Source organism: Varroa jacobsoni, unplaced genomic scaffold (assembly GCF_002532875.2).
Source record: "Varroa jacobsoni isolate VJ856 unplaced genomic scaffold, vjacob_1.0 scaffold_996, whole genome shotgun sequence".
Lineage (NCBI taxonomy): Eukaryota > Metazoa > Arthropoda > Arachnida > Mesostigmata > Varroidae > Varroa > Varroa jacobsoni.
The window spans coordinates 14246-39391 of NW_019213898.1; the positions used below are offsets into that span (position 1 = coordinate 14246).

At 38.9% G+C, this 25146-nt stretch overlaps 2 protein-coding genes across 3 annotated transcripts; both read left to right on the forward strand.

Moving 5' to 3' along the window:
- The first annotated feature begins 283 nt into the window (after positions 1-283).
- LOC111265647 (uncharacterized) lies at positions 284-16384 on the forward strand. The gene is made up of 6 exons (XM_086970566.1): positions 284-365; positions 11701-11774; positions 12051-12136; positions 12625-12697; positions 13439-13555; positions 14465-16384. Exons 2-5 carry the CDS (start codon positions 11709-11711, stop codon positions 13487-13489), a joined length of 276 nt encoding a protein of 91 aa, XP_086826692.1. The 5' UTR covers positions 284-365; positions 11701-11708; the 3' UTR covers positions 13490-13555; positions 14465-16384.
- LOC147752779 (uncharacterized) lies at positions 359-7348 on the forward strand. Of its 2 annotated transcripts, none has more exons than XM_086970565.1 (3): positions 359-1483; positions 3260-3402; positions 5010-7348. In XM_086970565.1, the coding sequence occupies exons 1-3, from the start codon at positions 1453-1455 to the stop codon at positions 5865-5867; spliced, it is 1032 nt and encodes a 343-aa protein (XP_086826691.1). In that variant the 5' UTR covers positions 359-1452; the 3' UTR covers positions 5868-7348. The 2 variants fall into 2 exon arrangements, with proteins under 2 accessions (XP_086826691.1, XP_022698237.1); XM_022842502.2 differs by having other exon boundaries at positions 359-961.
- Positions 16385-25146: the final 8762 nt, after the last annotated feature.

Sequence of the window (25146 nt, forward strand, 5' to 3'; positions counted from 1 at the left end):
CCTGTCTTGGTCGTTGGATGTTAGCGTACCACCACACAGACGAGTAGTATAGTTATTCTTCTCCATAGAGCGCTGCTACCGCAGTATTAGGCGGTCGGAGCGGGTTCGACAGGAGGAGAGCTTCGTATTGATGCTGCGACTGTTCTGCTCTTGTTCGCCTGGTGTGGTGCTCGGCGGGGCCTTCGGACGCGCTCGCAGCGCCCCCTGGATGGAGATGGAAACCCAATCAATCATTGATTGTAAGATGGACGCCACTGTCGCTATGGCTTGGCTGCCACCAACGGCTGTATAATAGCAGTAGCAGCAAGAGAGCAGGCCTTTGACCAAAGGCGCTCGTACCCTAATCGAATTTTTTTCCCCCTACGGTAATCAGAATTTTTTCACTCAAATAAGTAGTTTTTTTTTAGCCAGACAACAGTGTTCAGCCCATGTGTGTATTGTGTTCTGCTTGTGCAGAGCAACAGTAAGAAGTGTGTGTTCAGAAGCGCGCGTAGCGCTCCGATCATTCTGTGAGTCCGCAACTATCTCAAATTTTTCTACCCATGTAGATAGTTGCTTGGGCGCGTCTTTTTGGTGCGCGCGTTTTGTACGCGTACGTTGGTACGTTGAAGTGGCCGGTGCGTATGTGTTTGTCAAGGAAAACGACAGCGATGACATCAAATGCATCGTTATGTTCGTGTGTAATTAGCAGGCAGAAATCGTGTCGAGTGCCATCTCTGTATCGCGTTCATTTTCTATCTCGAATACAAAAGTCAATACAGTATCAGTCACATGCAGGTGCCTATCAGTGTTTCGAGTAGATGTGCACGCTGGGATTATCGCAAAAGTTCTCGATCAGAAAAAGTGAGAAGTGTGAGGTGAAGAATAGAAGAGTCCAAAGAAGCTCGTGTCGTGTGCGTGGATGTTCTGTTCATTTCGTGAGAAACTATCTCGCCATCGTTGCTTTCATCTTTTCTGTAGTGTGAGTAACTAGTAATGTATTTTCTAGTCTAAGTGCAGAAATAAGGGAAATGCAAACCTTGCAGAAGGATATTGCACGAGATGCAGTTTGTGCACACTTGTAATTCATCCCGATATTTATCAATAAAGGAACTTATGTCCTACACGGTCCATATATGTGAGCCGTCTGCTGTGAGAAACCGGTGTATAAGAATGTTCGGTACTATAGGTGCTGTAGCTTAAACATTATTAATTGTCAATCGACAATTCATCGACCTCTTTTCCTTGTTGATTTCCCACTGCTTTTGTGCGTTCACGAACGCCTCATATCATAGCGGGCGTACGTGAATTCTGCACTCACAACCATCATCAGTAGGTCAGGTGAACAAGTGTGGTGTTTAAGCTCTAAGCGGAAATTGTTATATGTTTGACCAATGAGTTTGTTAAATTTTTAAAACTTGAAGAACGAAAGGCGATAATCAGGGAGGAAGACGCAGTGGCTGGTGCATTTATATGAATGCAAATAAGCAAACATCGACGGAACGTAAGTCGCACGATCACCAATCTAATCAGAAAAACGAACATCACTATCGATTTATGCACTGGCAAATTAAACGTCTTGGCTGAATTACCATGACGTTAAACGTAGTGCTGCTCGATAATCTGAATTAGGTGACAGTGTCAGGTTATTAGTAATAGTGCGAATCAAACGCTTGTACTGAGGTACGTATTTTACACGGTTAGCTAACATGTGGAACCTAGTAAAAATAAAATATCGCAAAGCTACCGTTATTTAAGGTCGTAGATCGATTGTTTCAGGCAGTCAAATAACTACATTGAAATTTTTCTGACATTGTTTGTGCGGTCTAAAATTTTCCGACCTAAAAAAGAATAAAATGTAAAATGAATAGAACCTGCACGAGTGATGGCCGATTGGAAAAAAATTCGCTTAAAGTACCATGTAGCTTGGTGATCAGCTGTGCCCTTCTCTGTCGTCGTCCTGGAGCGAGTGAAACAGCTGATCGCCCACTTGGCTGAGAGAGATGATCAGTCTGAGTCTTTCCAATGTCGTAATACACGCAGAATCCTTCGCTATTAAGTGGATTATAGAAATCATTTGTTCCGATGATCGAATGCGTTTGCGTAATTTAATATACACATTTTCTAAATATTAGCGTACGTTACAATATTTACAGAGGATACTTACTTCAAACGAGGCTTTTCAAATAAAATTGATGTGTTTTTGGAACTACATACGACTGACTTTTGTTAACCTCAAAAATTATTAGAATGACGTTTTAACGAAACGCTATTTGTGTGGCCGAGGAAACGTCGGTGTTTTTACAGAGCATGTATTCAAAGATTCAAGGAATGTATATAAAATGATGTGTATTGTACAATGAAAATAAGAATGAACCAAGGTTACGATGATGAGCTTTGTGTTGAGTAACTGGACAATACGCTAAAACTACAAGGTGTCTCTAAACTTAAGGCGTCTCTCTTTTCTTATTCCGTAAGCATCATTAAAGTAATAAATAAAAACTGGCATTTGTGTCCTGTACTAACATGCCGCTAAGAAAAGTGTGATCCCAAATACCAAAAACCCATAGTATCATATGTAATTGAAACCCATATATTTAATAAGATATTGATACAAAGCTGTTAAGTATCTAAATATAAATATTGCTTTATATCGACAATACATCAGCCATGTCTTGATTTAAAAAAAAATTTCTGGTTGAAATAAATCATATGTATAGATGTATACGCCATATGTATTATGTATTAATTATGCGCTATCGGAAGACATCCCTCCTGTATGATATATTGAGCAATTAATCAATAAAAACAGCTTGTTTTTGGTCTTTGGTGCCGTTGTATTCTTTTATTTAATATTCCTAACCTGTTCTATCGCCTGTAACCCCTCTATAGAACGCCTGTAAAATGATATAACTTTTCGCACCGACAAATTCGTCCTTCCAATAAATATAACTTATTTAAGTACTATCGGTATCCCTGCACAAACGCATTTTTGTACGCACTTTTAGCTTCTAACTTTCATGTCGTTTTATAAACTTTTTCTTTGTTGCTTGAGAAAATAAAAATCATCGATGCCAATTAGTCAAACGACATATACGTGATTCTTGTTAATGCTTAAACTTAAAAAATGTGAATATCACTTTACGAGAAACAGCCTTGAAAATGTATCATGTCGTGATCTTGGCCCTAATAATAACTGAACTAGAGCATTATTTCCACTTTACTACTATCATATTCAATTACTGAACGTTACCCCTATTGTTATGACCGCTATATGTAGCTGCCGCTCTACGAATGCGTGAAAAGCCGACTTTCAGCGATACTCAGCGGGCTCTTATGGAAGAAGTATACAGAAGAAGTCCATATATCGACAATCAGGCGCGTCAGGAGATCGCCTCTAGGATTGGCATCGCTGAGGAACAGGTACTTAATTTCGATTTTGTATTATACTAATAACAGGCTATGTGAGACATTGTAAAGATACTTGTTCCTAGTTTGCCTCGACCGGTCCAATATAAACGTTGCTAAATTCGTTAAGATGTGTATATACACAGTCAATTCATCCTCGAGTAACAGACGCTGAATTGTTTAATAGTCATGTATTTGTTTTCTCAAGTAAGTTATCAAACTTAAAGTTTCGAGTGCTCGCAAGCCGAAACGAGCTTTGATGCTTTTATGGTCACCACCGTACTGAGACCATTGCTAGCCACACCCATTGCCAGTGCTTCTGTTACCCATTGATTTCGTATTCATTTACTTGTATATTAGTTATATCTGCCTATTAGGCTAATTTGTTGTTTCTACTCTTCTTTGTTGATTAAACCTGATCATTCGTTTCTATCGTCACCTTTCGCTAAAAAAAAATTCGCTAACGCTATATTATGATGTCATAGTTTTCTATACAACAACCGTTGTCATTGGGAAAAACATAGATAATATGGTACCACTCAAGTGAGTTTTATAACGAATAACCGTACGGATATCCGTAAAAGACCATTACAGCCGATGGCACTTGATTGCCGTTGCACTCGTATGGTAACGGCATAAAGCTGTAATTGCAATCCGTTTTTCCTTCGTGAGGCAGTTGCTTATAGGAGATGACAGAAATATTTTCCACATAGTTGCCCAGGAATCTAATTATTTTGTTAAAAAAAGATTTTGATGATAAATAATTAAATCTAAATATTATATATTTATAAATATTTTATCTGCGTTATGGCTTTTACACTGAAAAAATGTAGGACTTTTGAGGTCGTTACTTAAGTTCTACGGAAAAATTCAAGTAGTGGTTTCATAAAATCAAACGCTTATCCGATAATCAAAATGTCGCTTCCTCCGGACTTCAGTTTAGTTTATTTTTATTGAACTGTTAGATTATAATCACCATTAGCCATTAACCATTAACAAGCATATTCGATGCAAGCTATAAAGGGGAAACATTCGTTAGAGTTTGCCGAACTTATTTTAGATCATTTAATTCTCTAAGACATGTCGACCAGCAGATATTTTGGCAATTTGCATCTGGTTGCTCAAGACAACAAGCTGCTACGGCATTGTTACGGACGAAAAGAACTATCTAGGTAGTAAACTAGGTAGTAAAGTGTGAGAGCGCTCTGTAATTTGGTCGAACTCTTACTTCGACCACATTTCATAGTCTATGCTTATTCTATCACAATAAAATACAGAAAGCTTTTATTAACACAAAGGAAATTTCGCAAGATAGATGTACACTACTTCTTGTTTTGATGTTTGAACTACTTGACTTCTTGATGTTTTTCTACATATTTGCGAACCTCTACATATAATTCTATGCATACACAAGACTTGTAAACAATGAGAAACTGTGTCATACTGTATTCTGGTATATATAAGTGTTTTTGAAAGCAGGCTTTGAGACCCTCAGGAGGTAATATACATTTGACTGAACTCTGTATATGCGTTATTATAGTAATATTCGGAAAATCATACGTATTGGTAACGTAAAGGTTATGGTGCGCAATATGTGACTGTCTCTTTCATTCTATTTCCAGGTCAAGAACTGGTTTCAGAATCGGCGTGCTAAGGAGAAGCAAATGCTTCGCTGGAGAGAAAATGGAGCCTCAACGCCTGCACCCCCTCCAACCCCCGTACCACACAGCGCTTTGACAGCTCAAGCGACGGCTGCAGCTGCTGCCGCAGCTGCAGCTGCAGTAGCAGCTGTTGCGTCGTCGCATCAACAATCGACGTCCTCGTCCCGATCAGACGACGAGAGTACCACGAAACAACAAACGAGTTCACAGCAACAACAGCTGCAGCAACAGCAGCAACAACAACCACAGCAACAGCAGCAATCACAACAAGAATCACAGACGCAACAGCTGCAACATTCACAGTCAAGGGCGCTCCATCAGTCGCACCCGCAAGCTGGACAGGGCCAAAGTAGCCAAAACCAAACACAAACACAGCAGCAACAGCAATCTCAGCATCAAGGCAGCCAGTCGCAGGGACAGCATCAAGCGTCTCAGCAACAAACACATCCGCTTCAGCAGCACCAGCAGCAACAGCACCAACCGCAGCAACAGCACCAACCGCAGCAACAGCAACAAATCGCCCCAGCATCACAACAGCAGCGTGCCGGAGGAGCTCAAGTTGGCGGAGGAATGTCCGGCGCTCATTTAAACGTGTCGCAGGCCTCGACAGCGGCCTCGCTGATGCAGAGTTTGGCCAACTCGAGCGGCTTCTCCGGAGCAAACCCCTTGTCAGGGCTATCGCCCGCTGCCAGTTTACCAATGAACCTTGCAGCAAACTTGCCAGCAGCCCTGTTGCCGAACTTTCATGCAAACTTGGCCCATCTAGAGAGTAGCTTGCATTCGCCTTATCCTCGAGAATGGCCGCACAGGCAGCTCTAATTAATTTATGGAACAATATCTAGTAATACTGAGGTATATATATATTAATGTGAGCGATATCGTCACTTAGCATTGCGCATACATTATGTATCCACTGAGGAATAACAATTTATGTCTAAATGCAGTAGAGTGTACATATGGTATAAATCGAGAAAAAAATTAACGTTAACTGTATAGGATAAGCATATATAGACAGGTTACTCTCACCGGCAAAAGCAGCTGTCTAGGGTAAAACACATGTTTCGCATCCATATCGCGAATCTAGAATTCAGTCGTATTAACAATAGCTTCATAGTCCCTATTTAACCGTGTATTCTCTCCAATGTATATGTAGATGGTGTACATTTTGAATTTCTGTTAACTTTCCATCAATGTACCATAATAGATTCCTTGATTTTATGATTTGGCCGAGAGTGAAGAAGAAGTCATATAGACGGTTCTGTTATTTTGAACTTAAATCATCACAATGCTAATGATATAACCTAAATGAAGCGGATACGATGGACACACACACACACAGTCACAAATGAGGGAAAGCGGGGAACGAACGAGAGGCAAAAAGATGGGGCTACGTGTATCATATTCCTATAGGTTATTAAATTGTATGTGCATTCCATGATGTGATTAATTAATATTATTAACGATAATAAAAATTCTAATTACTGCGATAAGTTGCGTAGTCTGGCAGGCAGCATTTTCTGTCTGCGAGCATCCTCAGCATTCGCTCAACTAATAGTTATTATATGTCTGTTTTGGCATGTGCGTTTTTGTCATGATTTTGTTTGGCAATGCAACTCAACTTAAAATGTACGTCGTTTTGTAACATTCTGCTGTACGCTGCATGGTCCGCAAGTACAAGAAATACAAGTTCCTTTGTAGATGTGGCCTACGTATGATATCGACAACTCGTTCTAGAGAAAAAGGACTGGGGTTTTACGCAGAAACACATAGAAGTGCTAAAGGAAAGGTTGTGTTAACCTGAATGATATCTCGTCCAAACAAAAAATCAAATACAGAAGAGAGTACCTCGCGTCTGCCAGCCAGTGTCGACGGCTGCTATAGCTCGCACTGATATAACTCATATCGAGAAATGCTGAAGAATTCATAAGGTTATTAACAACAAGATTCGATGAAGGTTAAAAGAGGCAGTAAAAAAGAGATTTCATGTTAAACCAAGGTCCGTTTTAACCGTTTTTTCCAAAATAAATATAATTTTAGGTTGACATTGAGGTAGCTTTCAATATTATGTGATCCTGAGGGTTTCTCTTTGCCTGGACCCTTTATCATTGAGCAAATACGACTACTTATGTCTAAACAATACATAAATGTGTTATTATCTAGAAGCTTTCAAATTTCTGAGCAATACCACCCCATGTCGTTCAATAGCTCTCCTGCAGTCTATTAAGGGATCATTTAATATTAAATGCAATAATGTCTACATAGCTATATTAAAGCATAGAACGATTACTGCTTAAGCACTATCAGTGTGTTATTATTGTCATCGTCAGTTCGCCATATGACGATTAATCAACTGGTTTCATTAGATAGATTTTGGGGTCTAATTCTTTAGGCCTTCTAATGCTTTAGTTGAAAATAATTATTGCGTTATGGTATAAGTTATTTATGCTAGCTAATTTTCGGATTGAGAAGGCTATATGTTTACTATGTCAAACATGCTCATAATTCTTAGGGGTTACATTTCAGATATGGTCAAAATTATTCCCCTATGACATCATTAATAGGCTACCATAAAGCAATAGTGGAGTAGTCATTTAAAAATAGGCCATCATTTCATCCGTGTTTTTAAGTTCATTAAGCAGGTACGTTACCATTGCACCATTACGGGACCATCAGAGTTGTCCTACCACACGTTTCCCCTTTCAGCCGCATTGGTCCTGTAAATAAGAACAAGCGATTTGTTTGACTACGATTATTGTGAGAACGCTAATTGGGCTAATTTCATCTCGTGAGTCCTTGGCATTGTTTTTAAAATCCCAGTTTACTGTGCGCAGAAAGAGTGGCTTAAAGTAGAGATGGAAGAAAAATAAACGTATTTGTTCTTAACTATAATGAGTCCTAAAATTGATTAACCACTTAATTTCACGTCCTTTTCGTGCTTCTGTGCAAAAAAAGAAGGATTTGCAATTTTACGAATTTTCTGCGCCCTGTCACTTTTTGCCTAGTGCACATGCAGTGTAGGTCCTACAAAATATAGGGAGGATGCTGCTGAAACACTCGTTTCTGTCATATAAAAAACCCGTAGTTAAACTGAGGACAAGATAAGGAGATAATTCCTTCTTCGAAATATTAGCGCCAGGCATAAGTAAATATTATCAAGTAAACGATGATTTAGGTAATTTATTGGTGTGAAAAATCTTTCAAAGCCATAAAAATTTGACCTGAGTACATGCAACGATTGTTTTAAAAATAAATGCAAAAAGCATGAGGCGGCGACTTGTGTTGGAAGTATTCAGCACTAAAATAAATCTTCAGATATTCTTTTTATTAGCTTTAGGTTCGAAGAAATCGAGTCTACAGCAAGAGCGGGGCCACAGGTAGATAGGCGCTAGAAAACGTGTTACTGTAGATTGCAATTATTGCTCTTGACAAGATAAAAATATTTTTTCGTTTTCTAACAATAACAAAATATGATTCTCCCTTAATCAGCCCGTTTGTTTACTTGAATCGGGGTCAAAAATTGCTTAGCAAAAATATTCTTCGTGATTAGTTATTACTAGCCCGTGCCGAACACAGTAGTATCGTTTGCAGGTACATTATTACTGCGATATAAAATTATCATATAGTGTCGGCCATATACAGAGATAAAATCAACATTCTTGACTCTTCTTTGCCGGGTAGAGTATTATTAGTATTATCATTAACATTGTTATCATACCCTGCTGTAAGAAAGATGATCGGATCATTCTTCGAGCTATACAGCCCGTTCGCTTTTGTCTCGTTCTCGAAAAGGCGTTGAGCTCGACAGCAGATATGTTACGGCGACGCCTCAACGACACAATACAGTGTTGTCCGCATACATTCACACTTGACCCAGACGACTGCACGGACAAGCTTGCAGCCTCTTTTCTCGGTCCCTTGACCATCCACGGCCATCTGTCGTCATCTGACCCCTGTTAGTCCAAGCAAAAGAATAACTTTACAGACTCACCTCGAGGCAATATCATTAGGGCAATATAGGAACGCTGCCTTCTAGAATAACAGCACCGCTGGCCACGGCAGGCTCACTAAAGCGCCAGTTGTAACAACAATACTGCTACTAATAATGATAATAACTACAAGAATAACATCATTATTATTTGTTGATTGGTATGTGTTATTATCATTGTTGTTGTGATTGCTGGTGGTTGGGCGTCTGTCAATGGCGCCACCAGGTGACAAAAACGGGAACTCAAGAGGTGCAGATAACGGAACACATATTTAACCGGCATTAGGCTTACTTTACTATATTCCATAAGGTTTTATAGCAAGACTAGGTTAATCATTAAATGAATCCATGTGTCGACCGGCAGTATAACGTTGTGTAGACTGGGTTTTTTTTAGCTCGAGTTAACACGCGTAATTGCAAACTCCGTTCGATCTTAGTTTGAAAAAGACGTTTTAACGTACCTTGCAAAAGGAAAACTTATTACAAGATTTCATGTTTTATATTGAACAGCGATTTTGTTAAGAGGACTGCAGCAATGCTATTGTGAGGGCCATTTGCTATCAGGTCGAACGTTAACTACTATATAGCAGTTTAAGGTCCCATAAAACCTCATGAAATTCGATGCTGATATGTCTAAATAGTAAAAATTTTAGTGTTAATTCACCGCCTATCTTTGACCTATGGAAATGCTATTAAGTTGTCTTCCTAAAAAAGTATTAGATTCATAATTGTTTTGAGAAGCGTACAAGGGTATATTGATGCTAGTACCGACATAATTCAGCCCTTACAGAATAAATAGAAATTCCTTGGATAGTTGGGTGGACTGAAGCCCTGTTATATATACTTCAGTATATATCGTTTTTACCAGCGCTGCGTAAGTAATCACGTTGATTTCTGCCTGCGCATTGAAGTTATTCAAATTTTAAGTCAATTAACGAAAAAAGAGCACAACTTATCTAGAACTAAGGCAGTCTATATAGATTTTGCAATATCTGCAATCCATCTGTGTAGGTAAGCAAAAGCAGGAACTCAAAAAACTTATCGAAGGTAAACAACCTGTTATATCTGTGTATAGGCGCCGTGTGTACGTAATTTGCATAGTAAGATATGGAATGGCTCGCTTAGCACGGTTCGCGTGTACCCTTCTAGAGAAGTAATAAGTGTGTAAGTATGACAGTTGTATTTTCTGTCGTTACAGCCGATAATTACGAAATCACTATGTACGCGTTGAACCTTTTTATTTGGTTGTATTGTGCCCTTATTTTTTTTTACTGTGGGCCATACGTGGTTTTTCGAACCACTTACTACTTTGGTTGCGCAAGAGCTGAACGAGATCTACTGGCTCTTTTCAAGATGCGCATGATATATGAAGGAAGTCTACTTATTTCCACATCGTTCGGTAGTTCCTTTTAGAAAGATTCAGCCAGGTATTAGGAAAATTACTGTTGTCAACTATTCGTTGCGTTGAAAAATAGTAGTTCGCGGATACCTACTTTGATTATTATGCAAATAACGATATATAAAAATATATATTTGTATGAATTATCTATCAGGGGTGACAAAAGCCAACTGGTACCGACCATGATGCCGTAAATGCGTTTAATGCACGAAAATAATAGTAATACAAAATCGCATTATACCGTATCGATTATTAAGTCTGATATAATTTAGCGCATGGTGAACGCGATACGTAGGCCATGCACTTTTCTCTGCTTGTTTTGTGTGTTATTTCTTATCTTTCCATTTATGTCAACATGAGGGTACATTTTTTATGGAGCGCGAAAGGTGCTAGAGAATAAGGAATTCTAAGCGATGGGTGGCAAGTGCATTAAGAGAATTTTGAACGTATCATAGCGAATTAATTCGGCAGCGGATGGTCAGAAAACAATTTGTCGCTGGGCGTAAACAAAAAAACTGCTCATGGATATTCACTATATTTAGTATAGTTTATTTGAGTTGAAAGGCTAATTTTATATCCTTTGTTAGGTATAGCCCAAAATATATTTTTCTTTACAGCGCCTAATGCCTTTCGGAATAAGTTTGCCATTTTTTAGCGTCGGCAGCAGTTTTTTTCTTTGCCAAAATAACAGAAGAAAAGATAATCAGTCGCTTCAATACAATTTTTGATATATACATGCGAGGCCATATAATATATTGTCTTATTTTTTTCCAGATCGATTAGCGCCTTTTTCAAAAACAAACGACTTTTCATCGAGACGCCAAGGAATTACCTGTAGAAGCAACTTCATAGATTTCTCATGAAAACATCTAAAGCTAATAAATTCGGCTTGACAATGGCCTAAGTTGAAGTTTTCCTTTTAGTCATACGGGCTATCAAATATGGCATTATAATATAACTACGCAACAGAATGATCACTTACAATGATTTCTTAATTTTAGCTAAAATTTTGCTCAGTGAATTATAAAGGAGACAATCTCCGAAAAATGCAACAATTGCAATAATAACTATTATAATACCAAGATCGGGAATGGTACCGTATAACCCCTTCAAGTAATTGTCTAGTAAACAGCAAACGGCTGACAAATATCCCGCCGATTCAACTTATTAAAACATTCTTTCCACGTAGACGGCTACGTCGATGATACGTTATACGATTAATGTGTGGGTGTCTATTCTATATTACATTGTGCGACTATTATTTGTAGATCTTCAGATGTTGAAGAGTGCGGTCGCGAGTCTAGATTTCTTCAGTGGTTTTTCTTCACTCTGCAATCCTCAGGTAAGTGTTACCGCACTACAGTCGAGAAACCTTTTATCGGGTGCATTGGTGTTGGACAGTACAACAAAATTTGGTATTAGGAAGGCCAACTGACATTGAAAAATTAGGGTTTCGGCTCAGGTCAGGGTCACATTCAATTGTATAAATATGTACACAAATAAATATCTAAACCCAAATATATCGTCTTTTTTGCTCATGCGTTCTCAGTCTACTCACATAAATCACAGGTAACGCAACTTAATCATTGTCTATTATATTCATATACTAATTTTACAGTCCCAAATCCCTCCGACACCGCGATGGAGCGGAGAGAAGACATTTTTTTCGCCCGAAGAAAAGGCCATCCTCGAATCATACTTTAGGTAAGGGTTTTGGATATTTTTTCATAAACGTGCATGCTGATGGGTAACGCACCTCGAACCAGTGAATCTCAAGAGTATACAATGCCGGAAATTCGCAATCTATTATAAAACCACGCTGCGAAACTCCCACTTGTCTTTTTACCACACCTAAGTTACCTGTTTGTACTGGCGTAGGAATACGTATATAGTACACTTCATGCTATTAGGGTACATTGAATAAACTAATCGCCTATAGTTAAGTAAAAAGGAATTAATCCATCATCTATGTACCGCTGCATTAAGTTCCAGCTATAGAAATATGTGCTGTTAGTGCGCAGGTTACAGCGGTACTAAATCAGCCTAATGGACGAAGCGCAGGTTCGACAATGTGTTTTTGAGGCAAACATGGTATCATTTTAAAGTTGAAGGTAGATGTACCTGGTCATAGTTTCCTTATATCTTTTACTTGCTATTACTTATCTTTAACGTATTTGCTCGTTTTCTTCCAGAATGGATAGATATGCCACCCGGGAGATGTGCATTAACATTGCTAAAGAGCTTAAAGAGAAAACAGGCAAGCAGGTAAGTCGCTAAAAGATAGCTCGGCAGACAGACGAAGCGTTTTTCATTTTCAGCCACTTTTCAAGATTCACCGCAAAAGGTTGATCGCCAGTAAAATGGTCAACAACTGCACGACATTGGAGATACACATAGTAAATATCCTATTTGATACCATGACGTTCGTCTACATGTTGCGATCTATTTATTTTTTCTAATTGTTTAATTTTTTTTCCTTTTAAAAATGCATCTATATACATTTATCTCTTCCTCGTACTAGCTTCTTCCTTTTCCCCTTATATATATATATATACAGATGGATAGATAGATATAGATAGAGACGTCTGGATTTTCTTATTCATTTTGAAGCTGACATTACTTTAAAGAAGTATTACGTTATCTACATATTTGAAAAACGAGGAACGTTATTGTTGGCCTCCCGTTGAGATGTGCCACATTTTAAACGTTGGGTATCAGAAGAGTGTTGTTATTATTAAGTAATGTTAATCCTGGATTCATAATTGTTTATTGATACTGGTGTGGCTAAAGTGTAAAACGGCTCATTTGTGTGGTTTGCTTTATGTGCGTATGGCCAGTTTGCTATGAAACTGGCTGGAATACCAACAGTATGTGGCTACAGATGGAGATTCCGGCTTCTTTCGTTTAAAAGAGTGTCCCTCCGTGCGTGTTCGCTTGAATAAACTAACTACCGTTCTTCCGTGAAATATATGTAATCTTTGATTTGATCTGGGTAATTCATTGCAGGTGTACATCTGGTTCCAAAATAAGCGTCAGCGAGAAAAAGCGAATCACTAATGATCTACTTGAGAACGCCCGACCAACAAACCAATACAAAAAACCTTCATCATACGAATTGTTACGGTTAGTATTACGTTTTCATTCCTGCGGTTCATAATTTAGTGCCATGGCCGGACCTCAGACGTGCGTTTACGCTACATCTTCTGGACGCTGCCTAAGTTGATTTTCGCATGCCCTGAATGACACTACGCGAGCTCAAGCCAGATATTTTCTAATGGAAGGGTCTGAATTGTCATTCGTGAAGTGTTTTGTTTAAAAAAACGAGTTAGCTTAGGTGAAGATCCAAAATTATAGTAGCAAGCATAATTTACTCCTGCGTCACTACCGTACGGTAGTAGCTAGGAGGCAGGAGGGGGCCCAGTGACCTCTGCAACCTGATTTGATATCTTACCATGCAATAATTAAACATACCTAGTAAGAAGCCGTTATACATCACGCCAAGTGCCTGTTCTCATCAAAATCTATATACTGAAAATATTTTAACCAGGCGTTTTTTGGATCTAAACCTTGAAGTCAACCGAGCGCGTATAGTCGGGTCAGTTTCTGAAAGGTAGTCGTCCTTAAAAGTAGATCGTGTAGAAAACTTCGCCCCGGTTTACATTCATTAGAAACGAAGATGCTCATTCGTACTAGATCACAGGTCAGGCTTGTTTGAATTATAATTATAATTATAATGAATTATAAGATTTGAAACATTATAATTCAAACAAGCCTGTAGCCCGTGGATTTTACGTAGAGATAGGTGTTCGATTTGTAGGTAGATGTTTTTTCAAATAATTTTTCATAATTTGAAAGGTGGTGCCTTAGATATTGTAAAATTTTGCCTTTTTTTTGTGCTCTAGGTTTCCTATGGATTGCCTAAAGGATTCTTTTTCTTCTTCTGATTTTCGAATGCTCATGACAATTTACCATTGCCCAAAACTATAAAGTGTAACATTTGCTGATTTTGGAATCTGCCCGATTATTTTCCAGTGCGCCCGCTCATACGGTACAGCCAGCTTTCGTTGATCTTAAAGTACTATTTCTAGCAAGCCTAGTACTGAGTCTCGACTGAATTGTAGTCTTACCTACATGTAGCGATTCTGATGCCGAAAAGAAATCTCGGTTCTCGTAATATGGGGACGTTAGGCTATAATCGAATCCCGCGGTAGTTTTCTACATAGATTTATGTATATTCCTACATGGAAATGAAAATCTTTAGTTCAAATGTATGCGTAAAGCTATAAAGCAAATCGAAACATGCATACATAAATGCAGAGCTCAGTTGTTTAGATTAGTTTGATTGTTCGGAGGTTAGTTGTTTGTCGCACACCTATGCAGAGAAAAATATGGGTGTAATACAAAATGAAAGGTAAAAGAAAATACATAACCGCGCTCTGACGCTTTGGCAGATACTATAGAACTTGACGAAATCGTATAACCCGGTTATAGATGTTCGTAAATATAACAGAGCATCAGAAAAAGTATCGATGTGTGAATGTACTGCGAAAACCTGTAGCCTAGTACGTCGCATGCAACTAAATATAACGGTATATATAAAGTGGATAACAAACGGCTCACTGTTGCATCAGTGGAACAGCGCGCCCGGGGCGCACTTCTGCAGAGATGACAATCTATTCTCCGAGAACAAAAACAAGTCAATGTTGCGGAATTTTTTTTGTCTCGCAAACTTTTAGCTATTTATACTAACTAGATTTTTAACCTGTAGCGGGAGTATATCTTGATGCTAATTGTACTGTGCTTGTTCATAATTTGCAGTTCAACTTACCAGAAAGTTTCCCGTACAACCGCTGATTACGTTGCTAAATAACTGCGCGAAACAATCGCAGCAGTTGTTTTGTATATATTACGAGGCCATAGGCTGAGTTATGTTTATGGATTTGTTTATTGCCAATTCGCATTAGTTTCATACTTCAGTTCCTCCAATCTAACACTGTGTAGGTGGGTACTTGTTCTGGTTCGGACGAGCTCCTCGCTGTATTGTGTCATAATTGCATAACATGAGAAAGGGATGTGTTAAAAATTCAGTAGTTATGAGACGGCAACGGTGCAGGACAAGAGAAATGCTAATCACTACTAGGATTGAGCTTAAGGACAAAACAGAAAGGTTTGTAAAGATGCCTGAAGATAAAAATCTTATCGTGTGCCATTCGAAGCTCGTGATATATGGGAATAAATTTATCATACGCAGATGAACATGAATGGCTCTAAGGTGAGTGGTGTCTTTTAGTCACCTCGAATTGTTTTTATACAATTTCTTGGAGCGCCAAACGACCGAAATTGAACAGCAAAACCTGTATTCGACAAACATCGCTTCAACTACATTTGTTATCGATATTATCCATATCTATCAGGAATTGCGTCGCTCTGAACTTTAGCAGCTGTAGCTATTCCCTTGTTCCTCTATAAATATCTATCGAGTAAATGGATTGGTTTTTATGTTATGTTTATCATCGACTAAACTTCCCGCTAAATCATCCGCTAGGAAACGCTTTCTGTTGTTACAACATGTAAGGAGTTTACTTCTACAATCATCGGTACCGATATTGATTGGACTGTGGAACTTCGTTAAACGCCGCAGGATCAAGATTTGGTCGCTTAGTCGCTAAGAGAACACTAAATGAAGGCTTTGGTTCCTTTGCTTGATTTTTCAATAGCAGCAGCAGCAGCAGCAGCTATGAAAAACAACGTATTGCGAAGAATGCTTGCCCTGACGCAGGGCAGCGCCTTCTGATAAAGCGAAGAGTACGTTCGTATAATGTAAACACCGAGCCTTTGCTTGACCACCTACGGCAAATGTCAATTACACGATAAAACAGGAAGGTTACTGGCAGACACTGAATAATATGTTAAATAAATATACGCGATGAAATAAATTACGTAAAAATGTAAGGTCTTCTGGGTGTTGTAATTTACTCGAGCACTAAGGAAAATTCATAGAGGACTTTTAAAATGTTCGTACTATTATTAATCCTATGAAGAAATAAGAGTTATATCAGTACCCGTAGTACGTTTTGATTTTAGTTCTACCAATGTGCACTACATTTCTTTTTGTAGCTCTAAAAGCTCCTTTGCAATTCTCGCAAAATGATTCCCGCGATTCAGGGCACTTTTCGGAATTCTGCATGTCATAGTTCCCCACGTTTCATGTTTGGCTTATTAAGATTGCCTTCCTCTTACACTTAGAAATGAGTCAGACAGTAGTTAAAAGTTTCGCTCCAGCATCACGTTCTAAACACGCAGGGAAGATTTCATGAAAAAAGACTTTTTACATTTGAAAAGCAATAGAGGAGCATTGCTTTCAGCTGATGAGCACGTGTGCCAATAATCGTAGGACACAGAATGATACGGTCCCACAAATGAAATGCCCATATTAAAACGGTTCATCGCGTGCTAAATATAATTATATTTGATCTCTCGACTGTCGTGAACCGCGGATAGAACTAAGAAATAAGTGTTTAAACGTAAGGTCGACTGTCCAATAGCAGCTCTCATACATGAAACATCTGTGTCATCAAACCTGACCCTAACTATGAACTGAACAGCTCCTTCTTAATCGCGTCACACATTTGAGACTACTCTAAGGAAGATGACTAAAAAGACTAATGATTAATACTTCTAAGTAAAACAATCAACTTCAAGCTATTTCTACTTTTTTCTTATTTGAAAGTTTTGTATAGATTTAATTATTCGAATTCTAAAATAGTATTTAAATGACACAGATGGCTGTTTTCGACCACGATCAGGCTTTGTCACAACTCTAACTTCCTAGAAGAACTCACACGATGTTACATCCAGGTTCTTAACTTGCGGCTGACTCTCACCTTCTATTCCTTTAATCTAAACTGACGTCAGACAACCCGACCTCTAAGGTAACATTATGATAAAACTGATAAAATATGACGAAATTGCTCATTTGTTAATTTGTTATGAGGTACATTAAATTAGAAATTTACTTTTATCACAACGGTAAAGTAACGTCAATCTACTAGATACCTAGCATTCGTTGAATGCGTGCTACCCAACACGATATATTATTGAACATTAAGGTACAGTCGTTATCCATGGCATATACCGCCCTCCTAAAGACTCACTGTTTGAGAAAGACATTTCAATGTGGAAAATGTTCTTCACGTCAGACGCTTGACAATTTACCTGAGGGCTTTGGCATGAAGGTGCCATTTGGCTTAAAAATAGGATTTCGGTCAGTGCTAACTAGTGGATTGGACCAAGACTGCTGTGCTAAAAATGGATCAATATCTGAGCCCTTATGCGCAAGCTAGTTATATTTCTTCAGCATGTATATGAGAAACCTAATGTGTTACTGGAAAATAACGCGCCATCATCATAAGTACTCATTCAAGTTTAAGTACTCCATTTTTCACCTAAAAAAGGGAACTTTTTTAAATTAAATCTGCTGCCATACAATCAACCTATATTTGGAGGCATATTGAAATGATTAAGGATGTTGTTTCAGGAATGAGAAGCCTTAAGAGCAGAATAAACCTCATGTTGTGAAAGCAACATAGCTATGTAATCCCCATAAAACGTTTTCTAACTCTATAGTCTGCATCTCGAATCGTATCTAACTTGATGTGTAAATTTTGTAAATAAATTACAAGGCGACTGTGAAAAAGTGGGTGATTCTTCAACATTTAAAAATCTCTCGCGAAATCGACCCGGTTTCTACATGCTTTTTTCTACCTGAAACTCCAGCCTACGGTGTATGTTTTGTTTTGGTTTTTGAGAGCTGATATTGCTTTTAGCAACTATGTGACTTACTGCGAACAATAGAAGGAATTATAATCTAGCATAATAGATTATAATTCCTTCTACTGTTTTTTCACTTAAAACCTTTTGACTTTCTGCACGAAAATGACAAGACCGTTTGTTTCTCGTGTATCCTACGTTAGTCATTGCAAAAAGCCATTCCAGGTTTGGTAGGTAATACTAACGTTAGCTCAATGAACTTTACAGTCGATAAGGTGCCAGTGATTGAATGATCTTGATTTCATTGTGCCCTTTTATATTACGCAAGCTGAATTATTCAAATCTGATCCCTGTCAATAACAATAATACATGTAACAATGTTCAAAATATCTAATTCTATTTAGAAATTGATTTAAATCTATATGTGTTACATAGATGTCGAACACAGAGGTCTCGAAATGTCATATAGCCTTACGGGCCACGAATCAGGGTTATTATGATAAAACTTAGTTCGTTCTGCACCCTGCTAGTGCCTGTAATTCTTGGTCATGCAAGAAACTTTCCAGAAACGTCAAATATTGTAATAAGACGAAACAAAAGGTGCTGTGTATTGGCACAGCATAAACATTTATGTTTCCAAGAGGGATTGGGTGATACAAGCAAGCATCACCAGGACAAAGTCTATTTTATATGGCTTGGTGCGGAGCTAAGCAACGACCGTTGGGCTTGCTTCTGCCAATATTACTGCATTTTCAATTCCTCTCTGATATCTATCTCATTGAATAGTAGTACGGGTTGGTGGGAGAAAATGAGCTACCGGATTAATTGATCGTGGTCTCGTTTCAGTTCTTGGTCACTCTTTTTTCGCACTTGCTCTTAATTCGGGCAATGCCTGACTAGTATATGAAGGCAATTCTAACTATACAGGCTTTTTTTTTCTTTAGAATCAGAGATATTTCTTTTGAGTATTTCGTCCAAATTTGTTAAGCATGTAGCTATTAACTGATTACTGGTAAAATCATGTGTTTTACGCGATTATGTTCAGTTTAAGTATCTCTGGTTATAAGAACTATATGGCGTATGATCGTTCATACGTTCGTTAATTGTTCCTTTCTTATATAAATTATCGCTTATCATGACCTGACGGAAGCCATCCAAAACGCGACGAATGGAGAAGGAAGTTTCGGATTTAACGATAGCAAACCGAAAAAGCGTATCGAGAAGATAGACCATCGTATAACCCAGTAATAATGACCTAAGAACCGGGTAGTGCGTAGGCTCAGAAAATACCTAACATGTGCCCCATTGCTGTGGTGAGATCGCGAGGCGCTACAGACCGATACGTGGTAGAGGTTCAACTTGCGGATCACTTTCAGGAGAAAGCGTTCAGGTCCTCCCATGAAGCCTCCAGTCTCGTTGAAGCCCGAAAAGTCGGTCACTTTATAATAGCAGCACGAATAAATTCAGATTCGTAAACAGGATGCTTCTCAGGCTACTTTCGACTTGAAAGCCTAGTTTTATGCTTAGAGAGGAATCTGGTTTTGAATTCGGCAATCCTTCGGCAAGCGCCGTATTCAGCAAAATAAGCGGGCAGAAATGCAAGTTCTGCCGTTCGGAGCTTGAATTTGACATCAACTTTCGGTAACTGCGTAATGAAAGTACAACTAACTTTATGCGATACTATGAAACTACAAAGAAAAAGAAGCACTTCCAAACAATTATTTTGAGATAAATAGGTAATGCAGATGTAAAAAGTAAAGGGGCTCGTGTCACAATCCAATGCTTCCTTTGTACTTCTATAAAAGGACTACGCTGCAAGCATATTACAATGTATAATTTTACAAGTGTATGTTGGAAGTGCAATATACCAGAATTTAATTAATTTATCGAACTCACTCTAGATTCATACTGTATTTCTAGAATTTGTCACAGGAGTGAAAGGACCTGAAAATTACTGACCATGACTGTGCGCACTTAGTTCGTACCTGCAAGCTTTTCCATGATTTTAGAGCTCAGAAGGCCCAGCAATATCTCACAAAAAGCATGTTAGGTATCGTTCTGCGACCGCTTAATTGGACCTAACGCCTTTTGCTGTTCCCATGCTTTTCCCTGTCAGATAAGACACCAAATGGAGACAGGTTTCTTAAGCTCAGAGAAAAAGGAAACAAAAGAGGTGGAGAGCGACAACCTTTAATGAAGAGCCTTTGCATTTGAAACCAACACCTACCACTGTGGCATCTCTCTTTCAAAAACTTACATAGTAATAGCGTAATAACGGGTTATAGCGTCGGATAATAGCGTAGAATTCGATTGTACTGTACCGCAAGCTAGACAGCTTATGCTGATGATCTACCTTTATTACTTTGTGCTGGTGTTTATTTTGGACACGAACACAGTTGTTCGTGAATCATCAAGCAATACGAAAAAAATGCCCAATGGGTCCCATAAACGCGAATTGAAGACTTTTGAACCATGCTATCGTATAGGCAAATATTGGACGCTATACACAACAGGTTTTAAACCACCGGATCCATCTGCGATGCCCCGAGAAGTAGTAGACCAATAACGACGGCTTACGAAAGAAAATGTTAGGAATTGGATAATCTACTTAGAAATTCGGTACATCCATACGCTGAGCTTCTGTTAAACTAGATGTCTCCCGGGCATATTTACACCTCATATATGATACACTGCATATGTATTTATAAGCAATGAAGGCTGTCAATTCAAGCATTTATGACGTGAAACAAACCCTGGTTTCAGTCCACAAAGCCATTAAAATGACAACAGTATTTAGTCTTGGACGTACTAACACTAACATATTATATAACATAGTGTTGTAGGGATTATATTAAAGTATTTCTATTATAAATGCGTTCCGAGATCTTTGACATATAATTAGAGTCGTACCTACAAAACATAGTTGAACTTATTTATCACCTCACAGAATTTTGCATCAATAAAGCAATTTATGCAGCACCTATATTTGGGTTATCTCGATAATTCCTAATTAGTTTTAGTACAGATGTAGCCGTTGTGTTTCTTTCGACTTATGAAGGGTACACGCTGTACGCAAAGAACACCTACTTGTGCGCGGTTGTCTTTTCGATCGGGTGGCGAGCTCTTATGTTGGGGGCCTGCAACATTTTTTGGACAAAAATAACCGGTTGCACGAAAAAGTTTGCATGGGCAGCTAGCTAAGGTGATTACGGTCTTGTCACTCTGTTTTTTCGATAGCAGTATTGTAGGGAAAAGAAAATATCATGTTGTGTTGTTTTAGAGGTCAGCCTGGACTGGGGCTAGTGGACATTCATTGCTGGCTACCTACATTAATTGTTCAATGATGTCTAATCATGTTAAAACCTCATTATGATCAAGAAAGTATCGTAGTTTAATTTTATAGCAGGATCACGGAAATACCAAAATAGGAAGCGTATTGAAAAACTGCTTCGTATAGCACGATTTTTTTCGCACTGGGTAAATCCACAAAGCAGGAAACGAAGCAAATGAACTCGGCATATTTTCGAAAAACGCGTCATTAATATTTCAACAAAAGTCTAGCGTTGCCCAATCTTACATGAGTTACTCGCAGGTTACGTCCAGCGACAGACACTTCAAGAAGAAGGAGCTCAATTCATAATTGGCCATTCTTTTGAAAAGGCAGAGTCTAGCAAATATTTTTTTAAATCACATTTTAAATATGTATACATACACAATTAAGCGATCACAAAGATTGCGATTTAAAGCATCTGGTTAATGTGTGCACAACGCACATTCTAAACTAATTACACAATGAACCTAACTTAATTTGTGAACATATTCAGTGGCTCGAGTATGATATTAAGTGGCGCCTGGGCCTGCAGCCACGTATGAGCGAGGCCTTCGTTAGTTTCTATGAAGCCCAAAACGGGTTGGTGGCTTCATCGTTTCAAAATCGTTTCATCATTCGGTATTCGTGCGTGCCTGGCTCTCCGCCTGAACAACCTAGGTAGGAATGGTGGGACAATGCATAAAGATAGAATATTTGTGGCATAGTATACGACTATTGCAAATATTCTAGGCTAGGGCCTGGTCGACCATGAGTTGACGTACAGCTCCGCGGGTACGGCTCGAGAAGCCGCTAGAGGCGGTCCTGTGGTGTTGTTCACATCAACCTTGATGTGCCTGTCTGTGTGTGAATATTTATCGTTGCTCTTTCAACCTACAGTTGCCCTCCCGATGTATATCAGACTTTCAAGGCAGACTTGATAAAAATGGTCAATGACGTGCACGAAAAGATACATTTGAATCTTACGAAAGTAAGTAATTTTATCCGCATAACAAAATTTAAGTATTTCTTCTGAACTGGAAACGCGCAACAATAATATAAAACATTGTTGATGCCAAGACTTAGTTTCAAAGGAGCGGCTCTGGAGCTGGAACGGAGTCGAGGGTGACGGGATGCTTACATCTGGTCTAAAGTCTATCTACCACCAAAGTAGCGCACCGGTGCTTATAGGCATACCCAAGGTGGACTGAGAAGGTCCAGTCACTGTCCAAATATGCTAAATAGAGATCCAGAAATATTGTGTGCATATTAAGCATAGTATCTAATGATGACGCTTAATATCTTAACTAAATTCTCTGGCAAGGCATGATGATAAGAGCTAAGAATATATAGATCCTTTATATATATATATAGAATATAAAGCCTTTTTTTTATGTTTTATTTAAGCCAAATACTACAAAAGCGAATTCAGTTTTTCGAGTATGTATGTCCAAGTACGCTAATAGTACGTAACCAAAGCTTTTCATCCCATCGAATTAAGGCTCGCTCCCTGAATAAGACAATGCTTTTCCATTCGGTGAAATAGGAGAAGCTTATACGTCCGTTTGGATATCTTCGAACTGGCACATTATGCTTTTATTATGTATGAGGTAAATGTACTAACAGCGTCCTATTGTCGAAATGCTTTTTGCTCCCTACAATGGTAGGTCGGTTAGGTTAACAACTTTGACCGGCCTTGTTTCTGTACCGTGTGTAGTAGAGTGGACAATTCCGCTTCGGATGGGAGGTTTTCGTGCTATACGTGGCTGACCGCCAATATATCTAACGGCTATGGATCGTCCTAAACACCGATGCCCTGGCTCTCCCGAGCTTCTAGCCGCCGCTGTTCTCTGCCTCATTCTCTTTCTATTTTCCTTGTCTCTATCTAATCATATGGTGGCCGAACACGCCGACGATGACAGCTAGGGGAGCGGAAAAAAACCGGGCTCAAAAATAAGAGGGATACCGCCTATACCATATTTACCTGTACTATATTTTTAGCTGGAAGCTATATCAGAAGTCGCAGCAATCCTAGGTACGGTTACAGTCGTAGTGGCGATGGTCGTCACAGAGTCCTATACCAGCAGCTGCAACAGAAGCATTCTGTGAGGGCCCTAAATATATATCGCGCGTGTGGCATAAAATGTGCGTTGGCCAGGCTAGCGCTAGGGGCATACCGTTTAGTGTACCAGATGGCCAGTGTACTGGGATAATGTTCCATGATACTTCGAATGAACGATAGAATCTGCACGAAGGGGTTATTATACCGGGTAAGTGCTGTCATTGATGGCAGGAGCATAGAGTAATATATGTGGAGACACATAAGCACAAAACAGTAGAGCCACCAACCAGCATAAATCTAATGGTGTAGCTCTACGTTGTTTATTCCAGAGATATAACGAATACGTGTTCTTTGTCGAGTACATTTTAACACAAAAAAAAAATTAATGCACAACAAGCGGACAAAAAAATGCGGTCATAGTTGTATAGGATATAAGTATACATTTAGAACGAAATAGGCTTCAATAAAGAGAGAAAAAGAGTAGATTAAGAGTTGCAATGAATACTGCTCAAATTATAAACCAAACCGTAAAGCTATCGTCGACCGCACTGTGGGTTTACTTTTCTTTACCCAGCGAATTTCGTTTTACATATTGTCTTATAGGCTCATTTTTTGCCGCCGTGTTATTGTTCATGTCTATTTATTAATTTATATTCATAATAGGTGAGTCGCTTGAGAGGCGTAATAAAATATATTTGGTACTGTTTGCATATTTTTATATTTCGTTATAGCCGCAGCGAAGTTTTAACGCCGAATTTTCGTAGCGTGCCTTCGTATGGTTGGTCCAAAAAGGACCCGCCTCTGCCGAGGCCAATGCGGCCATATTCAAAATATGATTGGTTCTATTTATGAGGCTAAGCATTCGTTCTCAGTCCTCATAGAGCTGCAAGCCTGCTTGTGAGGCCTACTCAAAATATGATTGCGGCACGAAAGGACGACTGGATAGAAGAGGCACCTCCCAGCCCTAAGTAGGTTGTCTCATTCATCATAACTGGCCGCTCCTTTCTAAAGAGATCAACCCGTTTGAGTATTCGCTTGCAGAACCCACCCAGTCAACTCACTCAGCCAATCATAACGAGTTATCTTTCATGAATAGATTTATTATCTTATCTATGATTTATGCTCTTGAAAAAGTTTTCTACAGATGTTCTATGCATGCAGGTCGAGAAAGATCGATAGCGTGAAATGAATGCTGGAAAAACTTGACAAGCAGATACGCTGATATAATCTATAAGTATGTGTCAGCTGCTGTCTTTGCGCTATAGTCTACACCAAGTTCGGGGTATTTATATGGCATTTGCTTGAAGCGTCGGCACCTTTTCAATACAAATGGGACTGCACCATAAATATGTACAGTGGGCCTCGGTATTACAATTTCCCAGGACAGCTAAATAGCATATAATCAGTTATTCGATTGATAGATCACAACCAGGCACGATATTAAGTAATGAAGGATGTTATTTTGATTCACGATAAAATGATGTCGGCCAGTAGGTGGGTAGTACCTAGCAGGAACGGCATATCTAAGTATTTTATGATAGAGAAGGAAGCATTAGGCCATATATGGCGTGATGC

Coding starts and splice junctions, on each gene's coding strand:
- LOC111265647 (XM_086970566.1), top strand. CDS start 11,709: ATGTTGAAGAGTGCGGTCGCGAGTCTAGATTTCTTCAGTGGTTTTTCT. Junction 12,137..12,624: donor ATCCTCGAATCATACTTTAG/GTAAGGGTTTTG, acceptor GTTTTCTTCCAG/AATGGATAGATATGCCACCC. Junction 12,698..13,438: donor AAGAGAAAACAGGCAAGCAG/GTAAGTCGCTAA, acceptor AATTCATTGCAG/GTGTACATCTGGTTCCAAAA.
- LOC147752779 (XM_086970565.1), top strand. CDS start 1,453: ATGAATGCAAATAAGCAAACATCGACGGAAC. Junction 1,484..3,259: donor TAAGCAAACATCGACGGAAC/GTAAGTCGCACG, acceptor CGCTATATGTAG/CTGCCGCTCTACGAATGCGT. Junction 3,403..5,009: donor TTGGCATCGCTGAGGAACAG/GTACTTAATTTC, acceptor TTCTATTTCCAG/GTCAAGAACTGGTTTCAGAA.